We start from the raw sequence: 19,539 nt of genomic DNA on the forward strand, positions 1-19,539 counted from the left end.
GAGTGCAGTGGCACGATCTAGGCTCACTGCAACCTCCGCCTCCTGGGTTCAAGCGATTCTCCTGCCTCAGCCTTCCAAGTAAATGGGACTACAGGTGCACGCCACCACACCCAGCTAATTTTTGCATTTTTTTTTACTAGAGATGGGGTTTCACCATATTGACCAGGCTGGTCTTGAACACCTGACCTTGTGATTCACCTGCCTCAGCCTCCCAAAGTGCTGGAATTACAGGTGTGAGCCACGGCACCCAGCCAAGAGGGTTTTCTTTAGCAGACCCACACTGACAACCTGACTAGAAGAAAAAGGAAAGAAAAAAGCAGATGCAGTAATTTGTAAGGCAGCTTTCTGGCTCCACTTAGACGAGGGCAAACAGTCCTGACAGTCTGCCCCCACAGGCCTCAAGTTATCACTGTACTAAAGGACTGTACATTGCCAGTGATCCGATAACTGCCATCCTTTGTCAAGAAAATTATATTTGAGGCCGGGTGCGGTGGCTGAAGCCTGTAATCCCAGCACTTTGGGAGGCTGAGGCGGGTGGATCACGAGGTCAAGAGATCGAGACCATCCTGGTCAACATGGTGAAACCCCGTCTCTACTAAAAATACAAAAAATTAGCTGGGCGTGGTGGTGCGTGCCTGTAGTCCCAGCTACTGAGGAGGCTGAGGCAGGAGAATTGCCTGAACCCAGGAGGCGGAGGTTGCGGTGAGCCAAGATCGCGCCATTGCACTCCAGCCTGGGTAACAAGAACGAAACTCCGTCTCAAAAAAAAAAAAAAATTATATTTGTTTTATTTTATTTTATTTTTTACTTTTTTTTAGAGACGGAGTCTCATTCTGTCGCCCAGACTAGAGTGCAGTAGTTTAATCATAGCTCACTGTAGTCCCAAACTCCTTGGTGCAAGCAGTCCTCCCACCTCAGCCTCACAAGCAGCTAGGACTACAGACACATGCCAGCTCTGCCAGCTGATTTGTTGTTGTTATTTTTATTGAGATAAGAGTCTTGCCTCATTGCCCAGGCTGGTCTCAAACTCCTGACCTCTAGCGATCCTCCTGCCTTAGCCTCCCAAAGTGCTTAAATTACAGGCATGGGCCGCTGTGCCCAGCCTATTCTATTTTAAAGGATAGAAGAAGGCTGGGCATGGTGGCTCACGCCACTGTTGCACTCCATGTGCCATTGCACTCCAGCCTGGGCAACATAGCAAGACTCCCTCTCAAAATAAAAATAGGCTGGGCGCAGTGGCTCATACCTGTTATCTCATCACTTTGGGAGGCTGAGACAGGTGGATCACAGGGTCGGGAGTTGGAGACCAGTCTGGCCGACATAGTGAAACCCGTCTCTACTTAAAATACAAAAATTAGCTGGACTTGGTGGCAGGCACCTGTAATCCTAGCTACTTGGGAGGCTGAGGCAGGAGAATTGCTTGAACCCGGGAGGCGGAGGTTGCAGTGAGCCAAGATCGCGTCATTGCACTCCACCTTGGGCAACAGGAGTGAAACTCTTATCTCAATAAATAAATAAATAGGATAGAAGAAATATTATACAAATTTTTATTCAAAAGAACTTCTTATGGTCTTGAAAAACTCACCATCCAGACAGGTTTTTTCCTGCAGTCGGTTCCAGGACTCTAGAAAGTACCCACCCCACCACTAATTGCCTTATCTCTGGTGAATATTAGTTTGTTTTTTGTGATACCTTTTCTTGAGCCACCTCACTCTAGAATCAACAATGTATTTGCCCTCAGATAATCAGGACACCCGGAGCAACCTGGACATAACTGTTGGCTCTCGGCAACAGGCCACGCAAGGCTGGATCAACACCTACCCCCTGTCCAGCGGCATGTCCACCATCTCCAAGAAGTCAGGTTGGTGGCAGGCGTGCTCTTGGGGCCATCACGTGCAAGTTACCATTTGGGTTGCGAGTTGCTTGATAGACACTCACTCAGACAGCAGAACAGAGCACTGCAAACTTCCTCTAGGTTTAGAAACTCAGGGCAAGGCCGGGTCTGGTGGTTCATACCTGTAATCCCAGCACTTTGGGAGGCAAAGGTGGTTGGATTACCTGAGGTCAGGAGTTCAAGACCAGCCTGGCCAACATGGTGAAACCCCATCTCTAAAACAGAAAAAAAAGAAAAAAAGAAACTCAGGGCAGACAGATAGCATCTGAGGACTATACCTGTGCTTTGTCTTTCCTCCTAGGCATGTCTAAGAAAACCAACCGGGGCTCCCAGCTGCACAAATACTACATGAAGCGCAGGACACTGCTGCTGTCCCTGCTGGTAAGGCCTACAGGTCCATCTGCGCCTGCCACCCACCACCTGCCCATACAGCACCTGGTGGCCAGGGCAGCGTGTGGGCACTCACAGAAGGTGTGTGCATCAGGCCTTATATCTGGTCTTGCCAGGCCACTGAGATCGAGCGTCTCATCACATGGTACAACCCACTGTCAGCCCCGGAGCTGGAGCTAGACCAGGCCGGAGAGAACAGTGTGGCCAACTGGAGATCTAAGTACATCAGCCTGAGTGAGAAGCAGTGGAAGGACAATGTGAACCTTGCCTGGAGCATTTCTCCCTACCTGGCCGTGCAGCTGCCTGCAAGGTGGGCCCCCAGGCACCACGGCCTGACGCAGGCCTCACCAGAGGTCCTGTGCAGGGCGCCTGCCAGCTGGGTCATGAGTGCTGGGGAGCACCCTTAGCCCCTCCCAAGGATGGTCAGGAAGTAGTCTAACAGGCCTGTCCTCAAGCTCCACGATACTCCCCCAGCCTTTCTGTGCAGAGATAACCCCAACAACCCTCGTGATCTTGTCAGATGCCTGTCTGGGGTGCCACAGTACCTAGAGCCTAGGGAGTTAGCAGCAGGGTGAATTCAGAGCCAAGATCTGATTCATGCTGGAAAGGAGGCATGTGGAGGCATGTCAAAACCGCCTTGGGGAGGGTTTGGGTTTGTTCCTGGATGTCACCTTTCAGCAGCAGGTACCTCGAGGAGGCTCATGCTACAGACAGCAGCCACATTCCTGTGAAGTCTTCTGTGGCAGCTCTTATGGGAACAGAACCTCAGACTGACGGTGGCTGAGAGGGACTGCAGAGTCCCCGTTTAGAATCCCACCAGATGGTCCCCAGCCTCCTGTGAATGTGTCCAGGGTGGTTGATTCTCCACCGTGAGCCCAGACCTGCCAGCGCACTGCATCCTCCCTCCAGCCCTACTTTGATCCTCTGGAGTAGGACTGCAAGCAACTCTGCATTGTCTCAAAGCACAGTGCTCATGGGACATCCACCTTGCATTAGCGTGAGATGGGAACACCTGGAAACTAGTAGCTGCCCCATTATGGGCCAGGTGCCTTGTGGCCCCCGGACTGCGGACTGAGACATTGACTCACTGGACGGGCAGCTATGGAGGGTCAGGGGAGGAAATGGTAGGAAAAGAAATAAGAGGCCGGGGGCAGGGGTGGTTAAGACAAGGATGGTGAAAGGAAGCCCCTTGAACAGTAAGTGTAGGAAAATTCCTGGGTTTTTTTTGGGTTTTTTTTTTTTGGTTTTTTTTTTGTTTGTTTTTTTTTTTGAGTCGGAGTTTTGCTCTTGTTACCCAGGCTGGAGTGTAATGGCGCGATCTCGGCTCACCGCAACCTCTGCCTCCTGGGTTCAGGCAATTCTCCTGCCTCAGCCTCCTGAGTAGCTGGGATTACAGGCACGCGCCACCAGGCCCAGCTGATTTTTTGTATTTTTAGTAGAGACGAGGTTTCACCATATTGACCAGGATGGTCTCGATCTCTTGACTTCGTGATCCACCCGCCTCGGCCTCCCAAAGTGCTGGGATTACAGGCATGAGCCACCGTGCCCGGCCAGGAAAATTCCTGTTTCTTTAAGAAAGTTCCAGCATTTCATCACAGCAGATTATAATTTTGTTTTTTTTTTTAAACACTAGTGTTCTGACCTAACCAGTTAGTGGCATAGAAGAACATTTAGCTGTCACCTGGATAAACTTTTTGATTTAAACTTTTTAAAAATTTTTATTTTTGTGTATATGTAGTAGATGTCTATATTTATGAGGTACATGAGATGTTTTGATACAGGCATGCGATGTGAAATAAGTACATCATGGAGAATGGGGTATTCATCCCCTTACACATTTATCCTTGGAGTTACAAACAATCCAGTTACGCTCTTTTAAAGTTATTTTTCCAGGTACAATTAAGTTATTACTGGCTGTAGTCCCCCTGTTGTGCTATCAAATAGCAGGTCTTCTTTCTATTTGTTTGTACGCAAGCTGTCACTTGGTATTGATGTGAATCCCTCGAGTTTGGTGTTTCCCTCTGGTTCCCCTCACTCCAGTGTGGTAGGAGAGCATGGGTTCTCTGGCAAGGCAACATCACCCATACCCTCTGTGCACTGTAGGTTTAAGAACACAGAAGCCATCGGGAATGAAGTGACCCGACTCGTTCGGTTGGACCCAGGAGCCGTTAGTGATGTGCCTGAAGCAATCAAGGTACTGTGACCCACATACCAGGGCCTGAGTTCAGACTTTGCAAAACAGCACACTGCAGCCAGAAGTGCCTAAAACTAGAAACTAGACAAAAATAGCCACTTGGCAACTTCAGTGCTATAAATGATTTTTCTGATTTCCTGTGTTTTCTATTCCATGTCTTTAGCATTTATTTTGTTTACAGTAGAAAAAAATGTAATGAACTTCACCCTAATTGCAGTTAGGCTGTTTTCCGTAACACATCAGAAGCCTCTTCCACATGGTTACAAATGCTTAGAAATGTCACTCCTCATGGCCATCCTTGTGGTGTGGCCCACGGGCCAGGTGTCTTCAGAGGCCCCGGGACTGCCTAAGCCACAGCGTCTCCTCGCCTTCTCCTCAGTTCCTGGTCACCTGGCACACCATCGACGCCGACGCTCCGGAGCTCAGCCACGTGCTGTGCTGGGCACCCACCGACCCACCCACAGGCCTCTCCTACTTCTCCAGCATGTACCCACCGCACCCTCTCACAGCACAGTACGGGGTGAAAGTCCTGCGGTCCTTCCCACCGGTGAGCCCAGGGCCCTGCTGAGCCGGCCTCTGTTGGGAGGGATCTCATGTGGAGAGAGGCACAGGCCCTGCCATCGGCCACGGGGTCACCTCGTTACATACTGGTCCTTTCCCTGTTTTTGTTCAAGTAGTTGTAGAAGATGGATTTAGTTCTAATTGAACGTGTTCTCTAGTTACATTTGTTTTTTAACTTGAGTGAGGTGTTAAAGACATAAAGCTTACTTGAGTTTGATTACAAGGCAGCCCGGTGGCCGTGCACACCCCACACAGCAATGCGGCTGTACCTGAGAACCCCACAGTGACCTTGTCCATGGAGGGTCCCTCACTCCTTGTAGGAGCCCAGGGAGCCCACAAGACACCCACAGTGATGGTGGAGAAGGGCCTCCGGAATGTTCTAGAGTCTGACCCGCAGCAGACCATTTCCCTGAGGCAGGCTCCCCATGGGGAGCGTGAGGCCCTCCTGCCCACTGTAGAGCAGGAGCCTTGCTCCTGTTTCCTGTTTCCTTCATTCCTGTGTTCTAAGCCTTCAGTCATTTTACCTGCCATTCTCCGGACTTTCCCCGGTTCTCAGCCCCACTGTGGGCAGAGCAGAAGCAGGGGCAGGGCCTGGGCCATAGTGTTGGGTCGGTGGCTCTTCTCAGAAGTCATGGCCAACTCCTCCTCCTCTGCAGGACGCCATCCTCTTCTACATCCCCCAGATCGTGCAGGCCCTCAGGTATGACAAGGTAAGCCTGCACCCCACAGCTGCCCTCTTCACTCGCAGAGTGTGCTCCACACCCAGCCTGTGCCCGGTCTGTCCCCAGTCCTCACAGGCTCCTCACAGCTTTCCCAGGGGCAGGGCTGCCCAGCAGTCCCCTGGCTTCCCCTATCCCAGCTCCTGTGATTGTCCCTGATACCCAGCGCTATGGCAGGGGAAGCCCTGCTCACCCACTGCCTCACCCTGAGGCCCAGGCATGCTCTGCAGAGTGAGCTGGTTCTGGGGCTGTTGCCAGCCTGGCTAGGCAGCCTGGCTGGGCTCCCCTGTCATTGGTGGGGTCACCTCAACTCCCTGAATCCTGCTCTCTTCAGCGGGAAGTAGTGAGAAAGATTAACGAGGTGACATACGTGTCAGTCTGTCAGGGCTGCGTAGCGAAGCACCATAGATTGGGCAGCTTAAATGACAGAAATGTCTATTCTCAGAATTGTGGAGGCCAGAAGTCCAAGGTCAAGGTCTGGACAGGGTTGCTTCCTTCTGAGGCCTGTCTCTATGGCTTTCGTTTTTTTTCTTTTAAGAGACAGGGTCTTGCTCTGTCACTCAGGCTAGAGTGCAGTGGCGTGATCTCAGCTCAGTGCAGCCTCATCCTCCCAGGCTCAGGCGATCCTCCCGCCTCAGCACCGTCCCCTCTACCCCTCCCAAGTAACTGGGACGACAGGCTTGTGCCACCGCCTCCAGCTAATTTTTGTATTTTTTGTAGTGATAGGGTTTTGCTATGTTGGCCAGGCTGGTCTCAAACTCCTGAGCTCAGGCAATCTGCCTACCTCGGCCTCCAAAAGAACTGGGGTTATAGGCCTGAGCCACCGTGCATATCTCCCTGGCTGATTGATCGTTTCCTGAGTCCTTACCGGGTCATCCTTTTGTGTGTGTCTGTGTCCTAATCTCCCCTTCTAAGAACGCCTGTCATACTAGATTAGGACCCACTCCATTGACCTCATTTTACCTTAATCACCTCTGTAAAGACCCTGTTTCCAAATACAGTACCATTCTGAGGTCCTGTAACATGAATTTGGAGGGACACAATTCAGCCCATAACAGTGTCCGTGGACATAAAGTGCTGAGCACAGATGGTGGCACAGAAAAATGACCAGAGCCAGGAGCCCAAGCCTCCTGTGCCCTTGTGCCAGCCTGACCACTGCACCCTGTGTCTGAGTGCAGCCTGTCTGCGCTCTTCCCCAACCCTGGGCTGGCCTCGTTTCCCTGGCTGAATCGGGCAGCAGCCTCCATGTGTCCTGGCTGAGCCCTCACCCCTCTGGCCCACCTGTGGGCTGGCTGAGTGCCATGGCTGAGTGTCCCAGGGGCTAGTCCTAGAGTCTGTAGACCAAAGTGCTTCTAGAACAGCAGCCAGCCTCTGCTGAAAGACTCGAGTCCTGTGGAATCATTCACTGCCCTCACTAAGTAGTGCCACGTTCTCTGTACCTCTGAGTGGTGATACGTGTGAGCCACACACAGCCACACTCACCAACCCGGAGCCTTCACACTGGTGCCAACTTACAGGATGGTCATGAGGCACCGTCTCTTCAGGAACCCATTTCCTTCCCCAGCTCCCCTCCCACATTATTTTCCCTTGACTGCTTGACTCTGAGCCAGCGCCCAGGGCCTCCATGTGAACTCTTGGTTGTGGCTACCAGAGAATGGCTGCCTGAAATGATTCTTCTGTGGGTGGTTGTACCAACTCACAACTCAGCAAGTTTCACTGTTTTCTTTCTTGCTTTCCATTTTTAGGGAATTTTTTTTTTCTTTTTTTTTTTTGAAACAGAATCTTGCTCTGTCGGCCAGGCTGGAGTGCAGTGTCACTCTGGTCTCACTGCAACCTCCGCCTCCTGGATTCAAGCAGTTCTCCTGCCTCAGCCTTCCAAGTAGCTGGGATTACAGGTGCATGCCACCATGCCTGGCTAATTTTTTTTATTTTTAGTAAAGATCAGGTTTCGCCATGTTGGCCAGGCTGGCCTCAAACTCCTGACCTCAGGTGATCCCCCTACCTTGGCCTCCCAAAGTGCTGGGATTACAGGCGTGAGCCACTGTGCCCAGCTGGTATTCTTTTTTTCAGACAGAGTTTTGCTCTTGCTGCCCAGGCTGGAGTGCAATGGCACGATCTCAGCTCACTGCAGCCTCCACCTCCTGGGCTCAGGTGATTCTCCTGCCTCAGCCTCCTAAATAGCTAGGATTACAGGCATACACCACCACACCTGGCTAATATTTTGTATTTATTTTATTATTTTTTTTTAGACAGAGTGTCTGTCTTGCCCAGGCTAGAGTGCAGTGGCACTATCTCGGCTCACTGCAACCTCCACCTCCTAGGTTCAAGCGATTCTCCTGCCTTACCCTCCCGAGTAGCTGGGATTACAGGTGTGCACCAGCACGGCCAGCTAATTTTGTATTTTTAGTAGAGATGGGGTTTCACCATGTTTGCCAGCCCAGTCTCGAACTCCTGACATAAGGTGATCCACCCGCCTCGTGCCTCCCAAAGTTTTGGGATTACAGGCGTGAGCCACTATGTCTGGCCTCTTTTTTGTATTTAATAGAGATGGGGTTTCACCATGTTAGTCAGGCTAGTCTCGAACTCCTGACCTCAGGTGATCCACCTGCCTCAGCCTCCCAAAGCTCCGGGATTACACGTGTGCACCACCATGCCCAGCCTGAAATATTTTTTTAAGTTTAAAAAAATTCATATCATGGGCCGGGAGCAGTGGCTCAAGCCTGTAATCCCAGCACTTTGGGTGGCCTAGGCGGGTGGATCACGAGGTCAAGAGATCGAGACCATCCTGGTCAACATGGTGAAACCCCGTCTCTACTAAAAATACAAAAAATTAGCTGGGCATGGTGGCGCGTACCTGTAATCCCAGCTACTCAGGAGGCTGAGGCAGGAGAATTGCCTGAACCCAGGAGACGGAGGTTGCGGTGAGCCGAGATCGCGCCATTGCACTCCAGCCTGGGTAACAAGAGCGAGACTCTATCTCAAAAAAAAAAAAAAAAAAAAAAAATTCATATCGCTTGTGGCAATACGACTGTATATACATATTTGTTTACACTTTTTTGAAAAAAGGAACAATAGACCAAAAGCTAATAAAAATGGTCAAAGAGGGAAAGATTAGGATGGAGATGACAGATATGTACCATATTTAATAATTTTGACTTTGGAACTTTGTCAGTGTTTACATAATTATAAAGCAGATTTATATTTAAAAACACTATACATTGAACATTCATAGTTCACCTTTAGATCTATTTGCTGGGTTAGAATTGGGAAACCCAAAGCAAGGACTTCTGCCTGTTGTGGTAAGAACACCTCCCACTCGCCCAGGTCAAAAATGTCCATCCAAGGGATACTTCACCAGATCGGTGGGCACAGACTGCAGGAGGCTGCCCAGAAAGGTCAGGTCACCGTTTTTTGTTTTTTTTTTTTTTTTGAGACGGAGTTTCGCTCTTGTTACCCAGGCTGGAGTGCAATGGCATGATCTCGGCTCACCGCAACCTCCGCCTCCTGGGTTCAGGCAATTCTCCTGCCTCAGCCTCCTGAGTAGCTGGGACTACAGGCACACACCACCATGCCCAGCTAATTTTTTGTATTTTTAGTAGAGACGGGGTTTCACCATGTTGACCAGGATGGTCTTGATCTCTTGACCTCGTGATCCACCCGCCTCGGCCTCCCAAAGTACTGGGATTACAGGCTTGAGCCACCGCGCCCGGCCAGGTCACCTTTTTAAACCACAGCATGGAATTAAAACTGGAGTTTCAAATCTTATGGCTCTAGGAACAAAACAAAACAAAAATTTGTTTTAATTAAAAAGAAAAACTGGAGTTACTAATATGAGTGGCAGAAAATAACCAAGAAGGAAGAGGAGGAGAGGTCCTTAGGATGGCGACCATAAATGTGTATATTAGTCCGTTTCCACACTGCTATAAAGAACTTCCTGGCCGAGCTCAGTGGCTCACACCTGTAATCCCATCACTTTGGGAAGCTGAAGCAGGTGGATCACCTGAGGTCAGAAAGTTCAAGACCAGGCCAGCCAACATGGTGAAACCCCATCTCTACTAAAAATACAAAAATTAGCTGGGCGTGGCGGCTTGTACCTGTAATCCCAGCTACTTGAGAGGCTGAGACAAGAGAATCACTTGAACCCAGGAGGTGGAGGTTGCAGTGAGGCAAGATTACACTACTGTACTCCAGCCTGGGTGACAAAGCGAGACTCTGTCTCAAAAAAAAAAAACTTCCTGAGACTGGGTAATTTATAAAGAAAGGAGGCTTAATTGACTCACAGTTGCACGTGGCTGGGGAGGCCTCAGGAAACCTACAATCATGGTGGAAGGGGAAGCAGGCCCGTCTTACCTGGCAGCAAGCGAATGAGAGCAAGTGTGTGTGTAAGAAGAATTGTCAAGCGTTCATAAAACCATCAGATCCAAGAACTCACTCACTCACTGTCATGAGAACAACATGGAGGAACCACCCCCATTATCCAGTCACCACCCACCAGGTCTCTTCCTCAAAGCCTAAGGATTACAATTCAAGATGAGATTTGGGTGGGGACACAAAGTCTAATCATACCAACGTGTCAACTTGTGAAGGAGGTATCTTCATGTTTCTGGAACCTGTCTGTCACTTTGGAACATTTTAAACAACCAGCTCACAAATGAGTTTTTAGTACGCAGCCTGCTTTTTCTCGTAGTTGACAACCCCAAAAATTGTTTTGAGAGTTGTGCTTCTTAAACCCATGGGAAGAAACAGAGGAGACAAAGGCTGACTGAAGCCTGTTTTGTACCCCTGCCCACCGTCCCCCCGCCGCCGCTGGCTCCCAGCCACCAGCCAGCTGGAACTTGGCCTGGCCACTGGCTGGACTCACCACCAATCCTGGAGTGCTTGTCCACACTGCTAGAACCACTGGGCCTCACTCTTGCTGGGCCTGCCAAATGCTGCAAGTCAGCAGCTGCTGACAAGGCCCTCCTGGTGGACAGGGCCCTCCAAGCCTAGCTGACAGGGACCTTGCTTTCTTGCAGATGGGCTATGTGCGGGAGTATATTCTGTGGGCAGCGTCTAAATCCCAGCTTCTGGCGCACCAGTTCATCTGGAACATGAAGACTAACATCTATCTAGACGAAGAGGGCCACCAGAAAGACCGTGAGTATTTTGTCCTCCCACAGGCCTCACTCCCCATCTTCAGTGCACTGCCCAGTGCCTTCTACCTCCCCCAGGGCCCTCCCCTGCCTGCATTGCCCCAGCTCACCAACCCCTCCACTCCCACCCTTTGCCGGGGCTCTTCTCACCTTTCAGCATGCAAGGGAGCGGGACCCCTCCTTCATGATGCCTTTGCTAACCTGCTGTTCGGTACCACCCTGTACTCCCAAGCGCATGCGAGACTCTTCTGCTCCAGTGGCTACTTCTCCATAAGTCTCCATGCTCAACACAAGTGTGACTCTTTGTGAGGAAGGGGCCACCAGCCCAGGGCAGTGGTTCGCAAATAGCACACCCTTGGGACCCCTGCACTGTCAGAGATGGATTATTAAGGTCCTCAAAGAGTGCTGGCTCATGAGAACATTAGCTGTCAGTGTTAACGAGGATTAGAAATTAAGACTGAGAATTTCAAAAAAGTGTTAACATAAATAACATCTTTTTTATAAAATAACTTTCCCCAGAAAACTCAAAACTGAGCTAGAATAGTGGCATTGCTTTGTAGAAGACAGTGAATGTGGGAAATGCGGCCTCACGAAGACATGTAGTTAAAAAAGGAAGTTGTATGTTAGTAGTCTTTCAGGTCATTATGGATATGCTTTATGATACTGCACCACACTTGACAAGTGGTAGTTTTTGTTTTCTTTTTTCAGAGACAGAGTCTGTCTGTCTCTTCCAGGCCGAGTGCAGTGGCACAATCACGGCTCACTGCATTCTCGACGACCCAGGCCTAAGCAATCCTCCCGCCTCATCCTCTCAAGTAGCTGAGACTATAGGTCCACACCACTGTAACCAGCTAATTTTTATTTATTTTATTTTTTATTTATTTATTTTTTTTTTTGAGACGGGGTTTCGCTCTTGTTACCCAGGCTGGAGTGCAATGGCCCAATCTCAGCTCACCGCAACCTCCGCCTCCTGGGTTCAGGCAATTCTCCTGCCTCAGCCTCCTGAGTAGCTGGGATTACAGGCGCGTGCCACCATGCCCAGCTAATTTTTTGTAGTTTTAGTAGAGACGGGGTTTCACCATGTTGACCAGGATGGTCTCGATCTCTTGACCTTGTGATCCACCCGCCTCGGCCTCCCAAAGTGCTGGGATTACACGCTTGAGCCACCGCGCCCGGCCTAATTTTTAATTTTTTATAGTTCAGCCTGGCTTCTTAAAAGGTTCATTGCAGCCAGGCATGGTGGCGCATGCCTGTAATCCCAGCATTTTGGGAGGCCAAGGCAAGTGGATGGCAAAAAAAGAAAAAAAAAAAAAAAGATTAATTGCAATGTGGCATCTGAAAGTGAACTTCTCAACCTGGAGCCACGAAAGCTTTTATAACATCAACCAGTGGGCATTTATAAAATAAAGGCCAGTGAGTTATGCACGTCTTTCAAATGTTGATGCATTTCTTTATACTGTGTGGAAAAATCATTTGTTCACATGCTGATGGTATTATCAGAAAGGCTTTTTAATGGAAGCTGTTGAGCTCACAGCAGCAGATCCAAGTTTTCCGAAAAAAAAAGTTTTAGCTGTTCCTTTGAGTGGCAGACAGATTCATTTTTTGTTCATTTTCAGGAAAACATTTGCTACATGCCTACTATATCTTGTCTGTCAGTCATTTTTTCAAGTAAAAACAAAGGTCTGTGGAAAAGATTAGCCCAGGCTCCAAAATCAGACAAGCTCAAGATGCTTCTCAGGACAGCACCTGCCTCAGATGCAGCAAGAGTGCTTCATGCACATCCCACTTCATCACAAAGGATACTTTAAAAGCTGAGTGTGGTGATGTCCACCTGTATTCCCACCTGCTAGCTGTAGTCCCAGCAACTCAGATGACTGAGACGGGAGGATCTCTTGAGCCCAGGAATTCAAATTCAGCCTGGGATTTGAATAGTGAGAGTCACTATTTAATAGAGCCCCGCCCACTTCATGCCTCTATTTTTTTTTTAATGTATTCAGAATAGAGTTTAATAAAAATTAATTTTCATTGCTTCACCTGTAACATTTATAAGTGACACCAGATTTTTTCTTACTGCATGTGTAGCAGTGAGGATTCCACACACACTTGTGCTCTCAGCCCGCCTTGAGCTCTGCTCAGGTGCCAGCAGCTTTTCCCACCAGCATCGGCTGTGTCAACACGGCAAAAGGGGCATATGGCAGGTGTTGTGGTCTCACCGAGCCTGCAGAGCACATTCTGGGCACCGCCAGTCTAGCTGTTCCTGAGGGGCCTCTGCCACAGCCACAGAGACAGCCTTTTTGTTTCCTTGGCAGCTGACATCGGCGACCTCCTGGAGCAGTTAGTAGAGGAGATCACAGGCTCCTTGTCAGGCCCAGCAAAGGACTTTTACCAGCGGGAGTTTGATTTCTTTAACAAGATCACCAACGTTTCAGCTATCATCAAGTAAGTGCAGTGCTTCAGAAACCGCCTTCTGGGATATCTTGTTCCAGTCCCTGCAGCTTAACAGAATTGCCTGGGAAGCTTTAAAAATGCCCATGCCTGGCTGTGTGCGGTGGCTCACATCTGTAATCTCAGCACTTTGTAAGGCCGAGGTGGGCAGATCACGAGTTCAGGAGTTCAAGACCAGCCTGGCCAACATGGTGAAACGCCATCTCTACTAAAAGTACAAAAATTAGCTGGGCATGGTGGCACCCACCTGTAGTCCCAGCTACTCAGGAGGCTGAGGCAGGAGCATCGCTTGAACCCAGGAGATAGAGGTTGTGGTGAGCCGAGATCACACCGCTGCACTCCAGCCTGGGCAACAAGAGCAAAACTCCGTCTCAAAAAAAAGATGGGAGTTTCCTGGGTGTCAGCAGGTGGCAGGCTGATATTCCCCCCTCCGCCCACACTGTGCCCATCCTCACCCTAAGGCAGGAAATCTAAGGGGCCTGCCCAGCAAGTAAATAACAGCCAGTGTGGGAGCCAGAGCTCCACCCATGTGTGCCTCTGACACCCACACACACCTCCACACAGCAGGGGAAGAGCCCCGCCAGAAAACAGCCCCTCAGGGGATGTTGGGGATTCTCCATGAGGAATGCAGGGCAGGGCAAGAATCACTGCAAGTGGCGCCTGGCTGCACTAGGAGCAGCCAGTGCTGGGAGGAGAGGAGAGGGCAATCCAGGCAGGCGGGACCCTGGGCTGTTCCCCAGCAGCCAGTTTCTTCAGGAGGCAAAGTAAGCATTTCTTTCCTGTTTCTCAGGCCCTACCCTAAAGGCGATGAGAGAAAGAAGGCTTGTCTGTCAGCCCTGTCTGAAGTGAAGGTGCAGCCGGGTAAGCAGGTGGCCTCTGGAGGCTCAGACCAGCCCCTTCCTGCTGGTGGGCAGCAGGGTGTGGAGGCTGCTGCCCCTTTCCAGGCACTCCGGGATATAGACACAGTAGCTTGTCTAGCCCCATACCTGCTTGGGACCACGGGTGCCTGGTGCCCCATTACCCCAGCGCCTCCCTGGGATCTGCCTTTAGTGAGAGGGAGCTACTTATCAGTGGGTGCCCTTCATCTTCCTTGCTACCTGCTGTTTTTCTGGAAGCTAAGATACTGACCTCAGTAGCTGTTACTCTAGAAGAGGGTTCCTGGGCTCCAGCATTATAGGAGCAGCTCACATAGATGAGGGGATGGCAGACCCAGTGTGGGACAGCCCAGGTGTGCTGGGACCCATCAGCCCCCCACCTCCCATGGGAAGCTGCTCCTAGGCACCTGTGGCCGTGGCCACATGGGAATTCAAGCCCAGTGTGATTAAGCTTTTCAAGAGAAGATGGAAATCCAGACTTCACCAGGCAGCCCTCTCCATTTCTAACAATTGGCCCAAACTTGTCTTCCAAACCCTGGCATCCTGTGCAGATGTTCACAGCAGCTGGTCTCAGCTGTGGAATGCCCTGCAGGGCTCCGGTTTAACCATTTCTTCCCAGTACATTGTGTTGAGCTTACACAACAGCTCGGCTTCTCAGAGAGGGCAGGACATGAGTGTGGGGACTCTGTCCCCACATCAGGAAGGCTACAACTGCTGAGGAAGGGCAGAAAGAGCTGAAAGCATCGTACTGAAAGGAGGATGCACACAAGTCCCCACCTCCGGCTCCAGATTGTGTTGGCTGAGTCTTGCCTCAGAGATCAGGGATGCCAGCAGGCCTCTAGCAGAAGAGTACAGAGGGGCCTGAGTATGAGCCACAGCCTGGAGCAGGTAGAAAAGCGGGTGAGGAAGAGGAGGAGATGACATACCCCACTCTCACTGCACCCCACAGCAAGGCCAAGCTTGGCTCCCCTCAAAGCCCACCTCTCAGGCTCAAGAAACCCACGTCCCCCTTGGGGACTGGCAGTTCCTTGGCCAGAAACAGGCTTTCCCTTGTCCTATTTCACGTGTTTACTGAGCACTCACTGAGAAAGGGGAGCCTGGGCAGGGCACAGTAGCTCACACTTGTAATCCCAGCACTTTGGGAGGCCAGGGCAGGTGGATCACTTGAACCCAGGAGGTGGAGGTTGCAGTGAGCCAAGATCGCACCACTGCACTCCAGCCTGGGTGACAGAGCAAGACTCCATCCCCCACAAAAAAAGAAAGGGGACTCCAAGAATGGAGGACTGTTCAGAGGGCTGCTCGGGCAGGTGGAGGCAGGCAGGCTCACATACATCCTCAGGAGCAGTAGGGCTGCATCCGTGAGGGCAGGGCTCAGTGCTCCTCCAGGAAGAGCGTTTCCCAGAAGGTGCAGACTCATTGGTTTATGGCTGGAAGTCAGTCAGGGAGGATGGACCCTTAGCAGCCACAGAATAGTAAGTTAGTAGTGCCGTGGACAAAGACCAGAGGCCCCTCCACAGGGGTGGGGCGTGCCTACAGGGTGGACTTGGCACGTAATATCCATGTTGGAAACTGATACTGGCCTCACCTGTGGTCAGATGTGCACTCCCTGTGACTGCCTCTGTCCCTGCACAGGCTGCTACCTGCCCAGCAACCCCGAGGCCATCGTGCTGGACATCGACTACAAGTCTGGGACCCCGATGCAGAGGTGGGCACCTCACCCTGCCCATCCCCCACTTCCATAGCACCCTCGTGTGGAGTTTTTCTCAGCTGCATCATGGGTGCCACATTGTTTTTGTTGTTTTCAGTGCTGCAAAAGCCCCATATCTGGCCAAGTTCAAGGTGAAGCGATGTGGAGTTAGTGAACTTGAAAAAGAAGGTCAGTAAAGAACCTTGGTTTTGTTTGGGAGCTCAGTGCTTTTCCTTGCTAATGCCAGTGTCTTTTGGCATGTGTTTAATTTAGTACCAGCTCTCCTTAAAAAATGACGTCTGGCCGGGCGCGGTGGCTCAAGCCTGTAATCCCAGCACTTTGGGAGGCAAAGGCGGGTGGATCACGAGGTCAAGAGATCGAGACCATCCTGGTCAACATGGTGAAACCCCGTCTCTACTAAAAATACAAAACATTAGCTGGGCATGGTGGTGCATGCCTGTAATCCCAGCTACTCAGGAGGCTGAGGCAGGAGAATTGCCTGAACCCAGGAGGCGGAGGTTGCGGTGAGCCGAGATCGCGCCATTGCACTCCAGCCTGGGTAACATGAGTGAAACTCCGTCTCAAAAAAAAAAAAAAAAAAAAAAAAAATGACGTCTGTCCATCGTTTGCTCTCGTTCAGAGTGCAGTGACATATGTGCCACCCCTAGAGGTCAGTCTGTCGCAAGTCAGCTGGAATACTCTATAGGGTCCAGCCCTACAGGGTTCTGTGAGCCGCTCCCGGCTGGTGCGGAGACAAGAAATTGTGGAAATAAAAGACACAAGACACAGAGATAGAGAGAAGAGAGTTTGGGCCCAGGGGTCCACTGCTACCCAAATCTCGGAGACCAGCAGTGGCCCCGAATGCCGGGATGCTCTCACTTTTATTGAGTTACCTTACCACAAGAGCTTGGAGAAGCACAGTTTTTTCCAAACTTCCCCAGGAAGGCGACGGCCATTTTGGACACCTCCTTCCCTTGCTGGCTAAACAGCGGGCGCTTTCACAGCACTAGCGCTGCCGCACAGCCGAGGCACCCTCCAGCAGCCCTTAACGCGGGTGTGACAGAGGGCTTAGAGCATCTTGCCTTAGTGTCATTCATTTCACAATGTGACCCCAGGTTCACACTTCCGACCTGATAGGCATTAGTAAAGGAATTAAGATCACCTATGAATAACTAAGATCCCATATGAATAACTAATAACTACTACGGTTATATTTCTAGTTACTTTCGTCTTCATTATTTATATGGAAATAGACTGAGGCCTTTTGCTCCTGCCTCAGCGCTTATAGGATCTCCCCCCTACAATACTCCAGGAGGCTCCTTCCTGAGCTGAGGGGCCTGGGGCCATTGGGGGGTGTTAGTTTCCCGGGGCTGCTGTACAGATGATCTCAGTTCTGGAGGCTGGAGTCTGCCATCATGGTGTCATTGGGGCCGTGCCCCTTCTGAAGGCTCTGGGCAGGTCCTTCCTCACCTCCTCAGCTTCTGATGGTTTTGCCAGCAGTCCTGGGTGCACCTTGGCATGCAGATGCACCACTCCCATCTCCACCTCCATCTTCACATGGTGATCTCCCTTGAAGGACACCAGTCATCGGATTAGGGCCTGTCCTAACCCACTGTGACCTTCTCATAACTGGTTACATCTGTGAGACCCTATTTCCAAATAAGGACACATTCTAGGGTTTGGGGTGAACGTGAATTTTAAGGAGACATTCTTCAAGTACAGTGTGGCCAGCTGTGGAGAGGGGGCTGCCACCCGTTGCAGGGACCTACCTTCCATGGCCATGTTTGCACACTGGCCCCGAGCCGTCCCAGGACCCCATTGTACAGACACATTCCTCCTGCTCCCCCAGCTCACAGCCCCACGCTGACCCAGGCACACCTGGGTCCTCACTGCAGATGAAATGGGGCTCTGTTTTTAGTTCCATTTAAGCCGAAATGTTCTGACCTTGACCCTGGATTCCACCTGCTGTTCCAGGGCTTTCCTTGGGCCCTACTGGGCCCATTCTTGGCACCCTTGGGGCTTTGAAGAAGTGATCCCCAAGATTGCTGGGGTACCTTTCAGACATGTACGAAGATTCACCCCTGGCCCCCTCAGAGGGCTTCTCACTGCCCACAGGCTAATAGCAGCCTCTCTCCCCGAGGACAGGTCTGCGGTGCCGCTCAGACTCCGAGGATGAGTGCGGCGCGCAGGAGGCCGACGGCCAGAAGATCTCCTGGCAGGCAGCCATCTTCAAAGTGGGGGATGACTGCCGACAGGTAGTGGGGTCAGGCCTGGGGCAGGCTTCAGGGCTGGGCTTGCTGCTTCCCAAAGCTCCAGGCCCGCCAGAGTCCAATCTCATATGTAGAAATGTGAATTTTTGCCTCCTTTTATATGGTTCACATGCCATGGGGTAAATAGGACTCTTGCAAAACCCAGAGGCCTCTCCTTCCAGCCCTTCTCCCGGCTGTCCCTCCAGTGCCCACCTAAGGGAACTGCCAAGGGGTTGGGTGCCCTATCTCACACACCCCACCACACAGCTCAGCCCCAGGGCCTGGTGGTCCCAGCAGCCTGAGTCTAGTCCCTGGTGAGCAGGAAGCAAGGCCTTCCAGACTCTTGCTCTGCTGTGGCCTCCCTGCCTCACTCCATGTCTGGGTGCTTGGCTTCTGCCCTGGATGAGCCAGAAGAACTACTGGGGTACAAGGAGGCCAACTGACCACATCCTGCACCTCCCGGCTTCCCAGGACATGCTGGCCCTGCAGATCATCGACCTCTTCAAGAACATCTTCCAGCTGGTCGGCCTGGACCTCTTTGTTTTTCCCTACCGCGTGGTGGCCACTGCCCCTGGGGTAAGTTTCTTGAGTGGAGCCCAGTAGGGCACTCCTAGACACCTTGCACCTGGCGGGCCTCAGGACTGGCCTTTCCTCCCTAGTGCGGGGTGATTGAGTGCATCCCTGACTGTACCTCCCGGGACCAGCTGGGCCGCCAGACAGACTTCGGCATGTACGACTACTTCACACGCCAGTACGGGGACGAGTCCACCCTGGCCTTCCAGCAGGTAGCCAGGGCGGCCGCAGCCCAGAGATCGTGTGCACGCCACCCCACCCCAGCCACCTGCACCCTGCTCTCCTGAATCGTCCTTCATTAGGGGTTAAAGCCAGGGCACCTGTAAGCCACTTTGGGAGTCAAAAGAATGTAGAGCTAGACTCCCCAGGAGAAAGCTAAGTTCTGGGTGTGGGAGGAAGCACCTGCATCCACATCCACAGACAGCCCCTGTCACTGACTGACTTGCTGATTCAGGCTCTGCCTCCACAGTGGGGGCACAGAGCCAGGGAGAATGCCCAGAGGCCCGGGGATCCTGGGCGTGGGACCAGGGAGAGTGCCCACAGGCCCCAGCGCTTTTGTGAGCCCAGGGCACGCTCTACACAGGCCCGCTACAACTTTATCCGAAGCATGGCCGCCTACAGCCTCCTGCTGTTCCTGCTGCAGATCAAGGACAGACACAACGGCAACATCATGCTGGACAAGAAGGGCCATATCATCCATATCGGTCAGCCAGCCACAGCGCCACCCTCCTTTCCCCTCACCCCTGGCACCCAGGGGAGGATAGGGATCCCCACCCCACAGAGGGGAGCAGGCATGCCCAGGACCACCCTGCCAGGAATG

The 19,539-nt window shown here is 51.6% G+C and overlaps 1 protein-coding gene across 1 annotated transcript in view; it reads left to right on the forward strand.

Annotated features, from left to right (window-relative positions):
• The window catches only part of PI4KA (phosphatidylinositol 4-kinase alpha), a 149,790-nt gene that overhangs the window by 126,815 nt on the left and 3,436 nt on the right, over window positions 1–19,539 (forward strand). Inside the window, exons 37-51 of the mRNA XM_032271316.1 lie at window positions 1,742–1,861; window positions 2,196–2,275; window positions 2,401–2,594; window positions 4,388–4,478; window positions 4,858–5,025; window positions 5,696–5,749; window positions 10,774–10,894; window positions 13,200–13,329; window positions 14,126–14,196; window positions 15,843–15,915; window positions 16,016–16,086; window positions 18,043–18,152; window positions 18,618–18,722; window positions 18,806–18,931; window positions 19,303–19,423. Of these exons, the coding sequence (XP_032127207.1) occupies window positions 1,742–1,861; window positions 2,196–2,275; window positions 2,401–2,594; window positions 4,388–4,478; window positions 4,858–5,025; window positions 5,696–5,749; window positions 10,774–10,894; window positions 13,200–13,329; window positions 14,126–14,196; window positions 15,843–15,915; window positions 16,016–16,086; window positions 18,043–18,152; window positions 18,618–18,722; window positions 18,806–18,931; window positions 19,303–19,423 (1,635 nt within the window). The remainder of the gene's footprint in view (window positions 1–1,741; window positions 1,862–2,195; window positions 2,276–2,400; window positions 2,595–4,387; window positions 4,479–4,857; window positions 5,026–5,695; window positions 5,750–10,773; window positions 10,895–13,199; window positions 13,330–14,125; window positions 14,197–15,842; window positions 15,916–16,015; window positions 16,087–18,042; window positions 18,153–18,617; window positions 18,723–18,805; window positions 18,932–19,302; window positions 19,424–19,539) is intronic.

This window comes from Sapajus apella, unplaced genomic scaffold, assembly GCF_009761245.1.
Source record: "Sapajus apella isolate SASKATOON/1434 unplaced genomic scaffold, GSC_monkey_1.0 scaffold229, whole genome shotgun sequence".
Taxonomy (NCBI): Eukaryota; Metazoa; Chordata; class Mammalia; order Primates; family Cebidae; genus Sapajus; species Sapajus apella.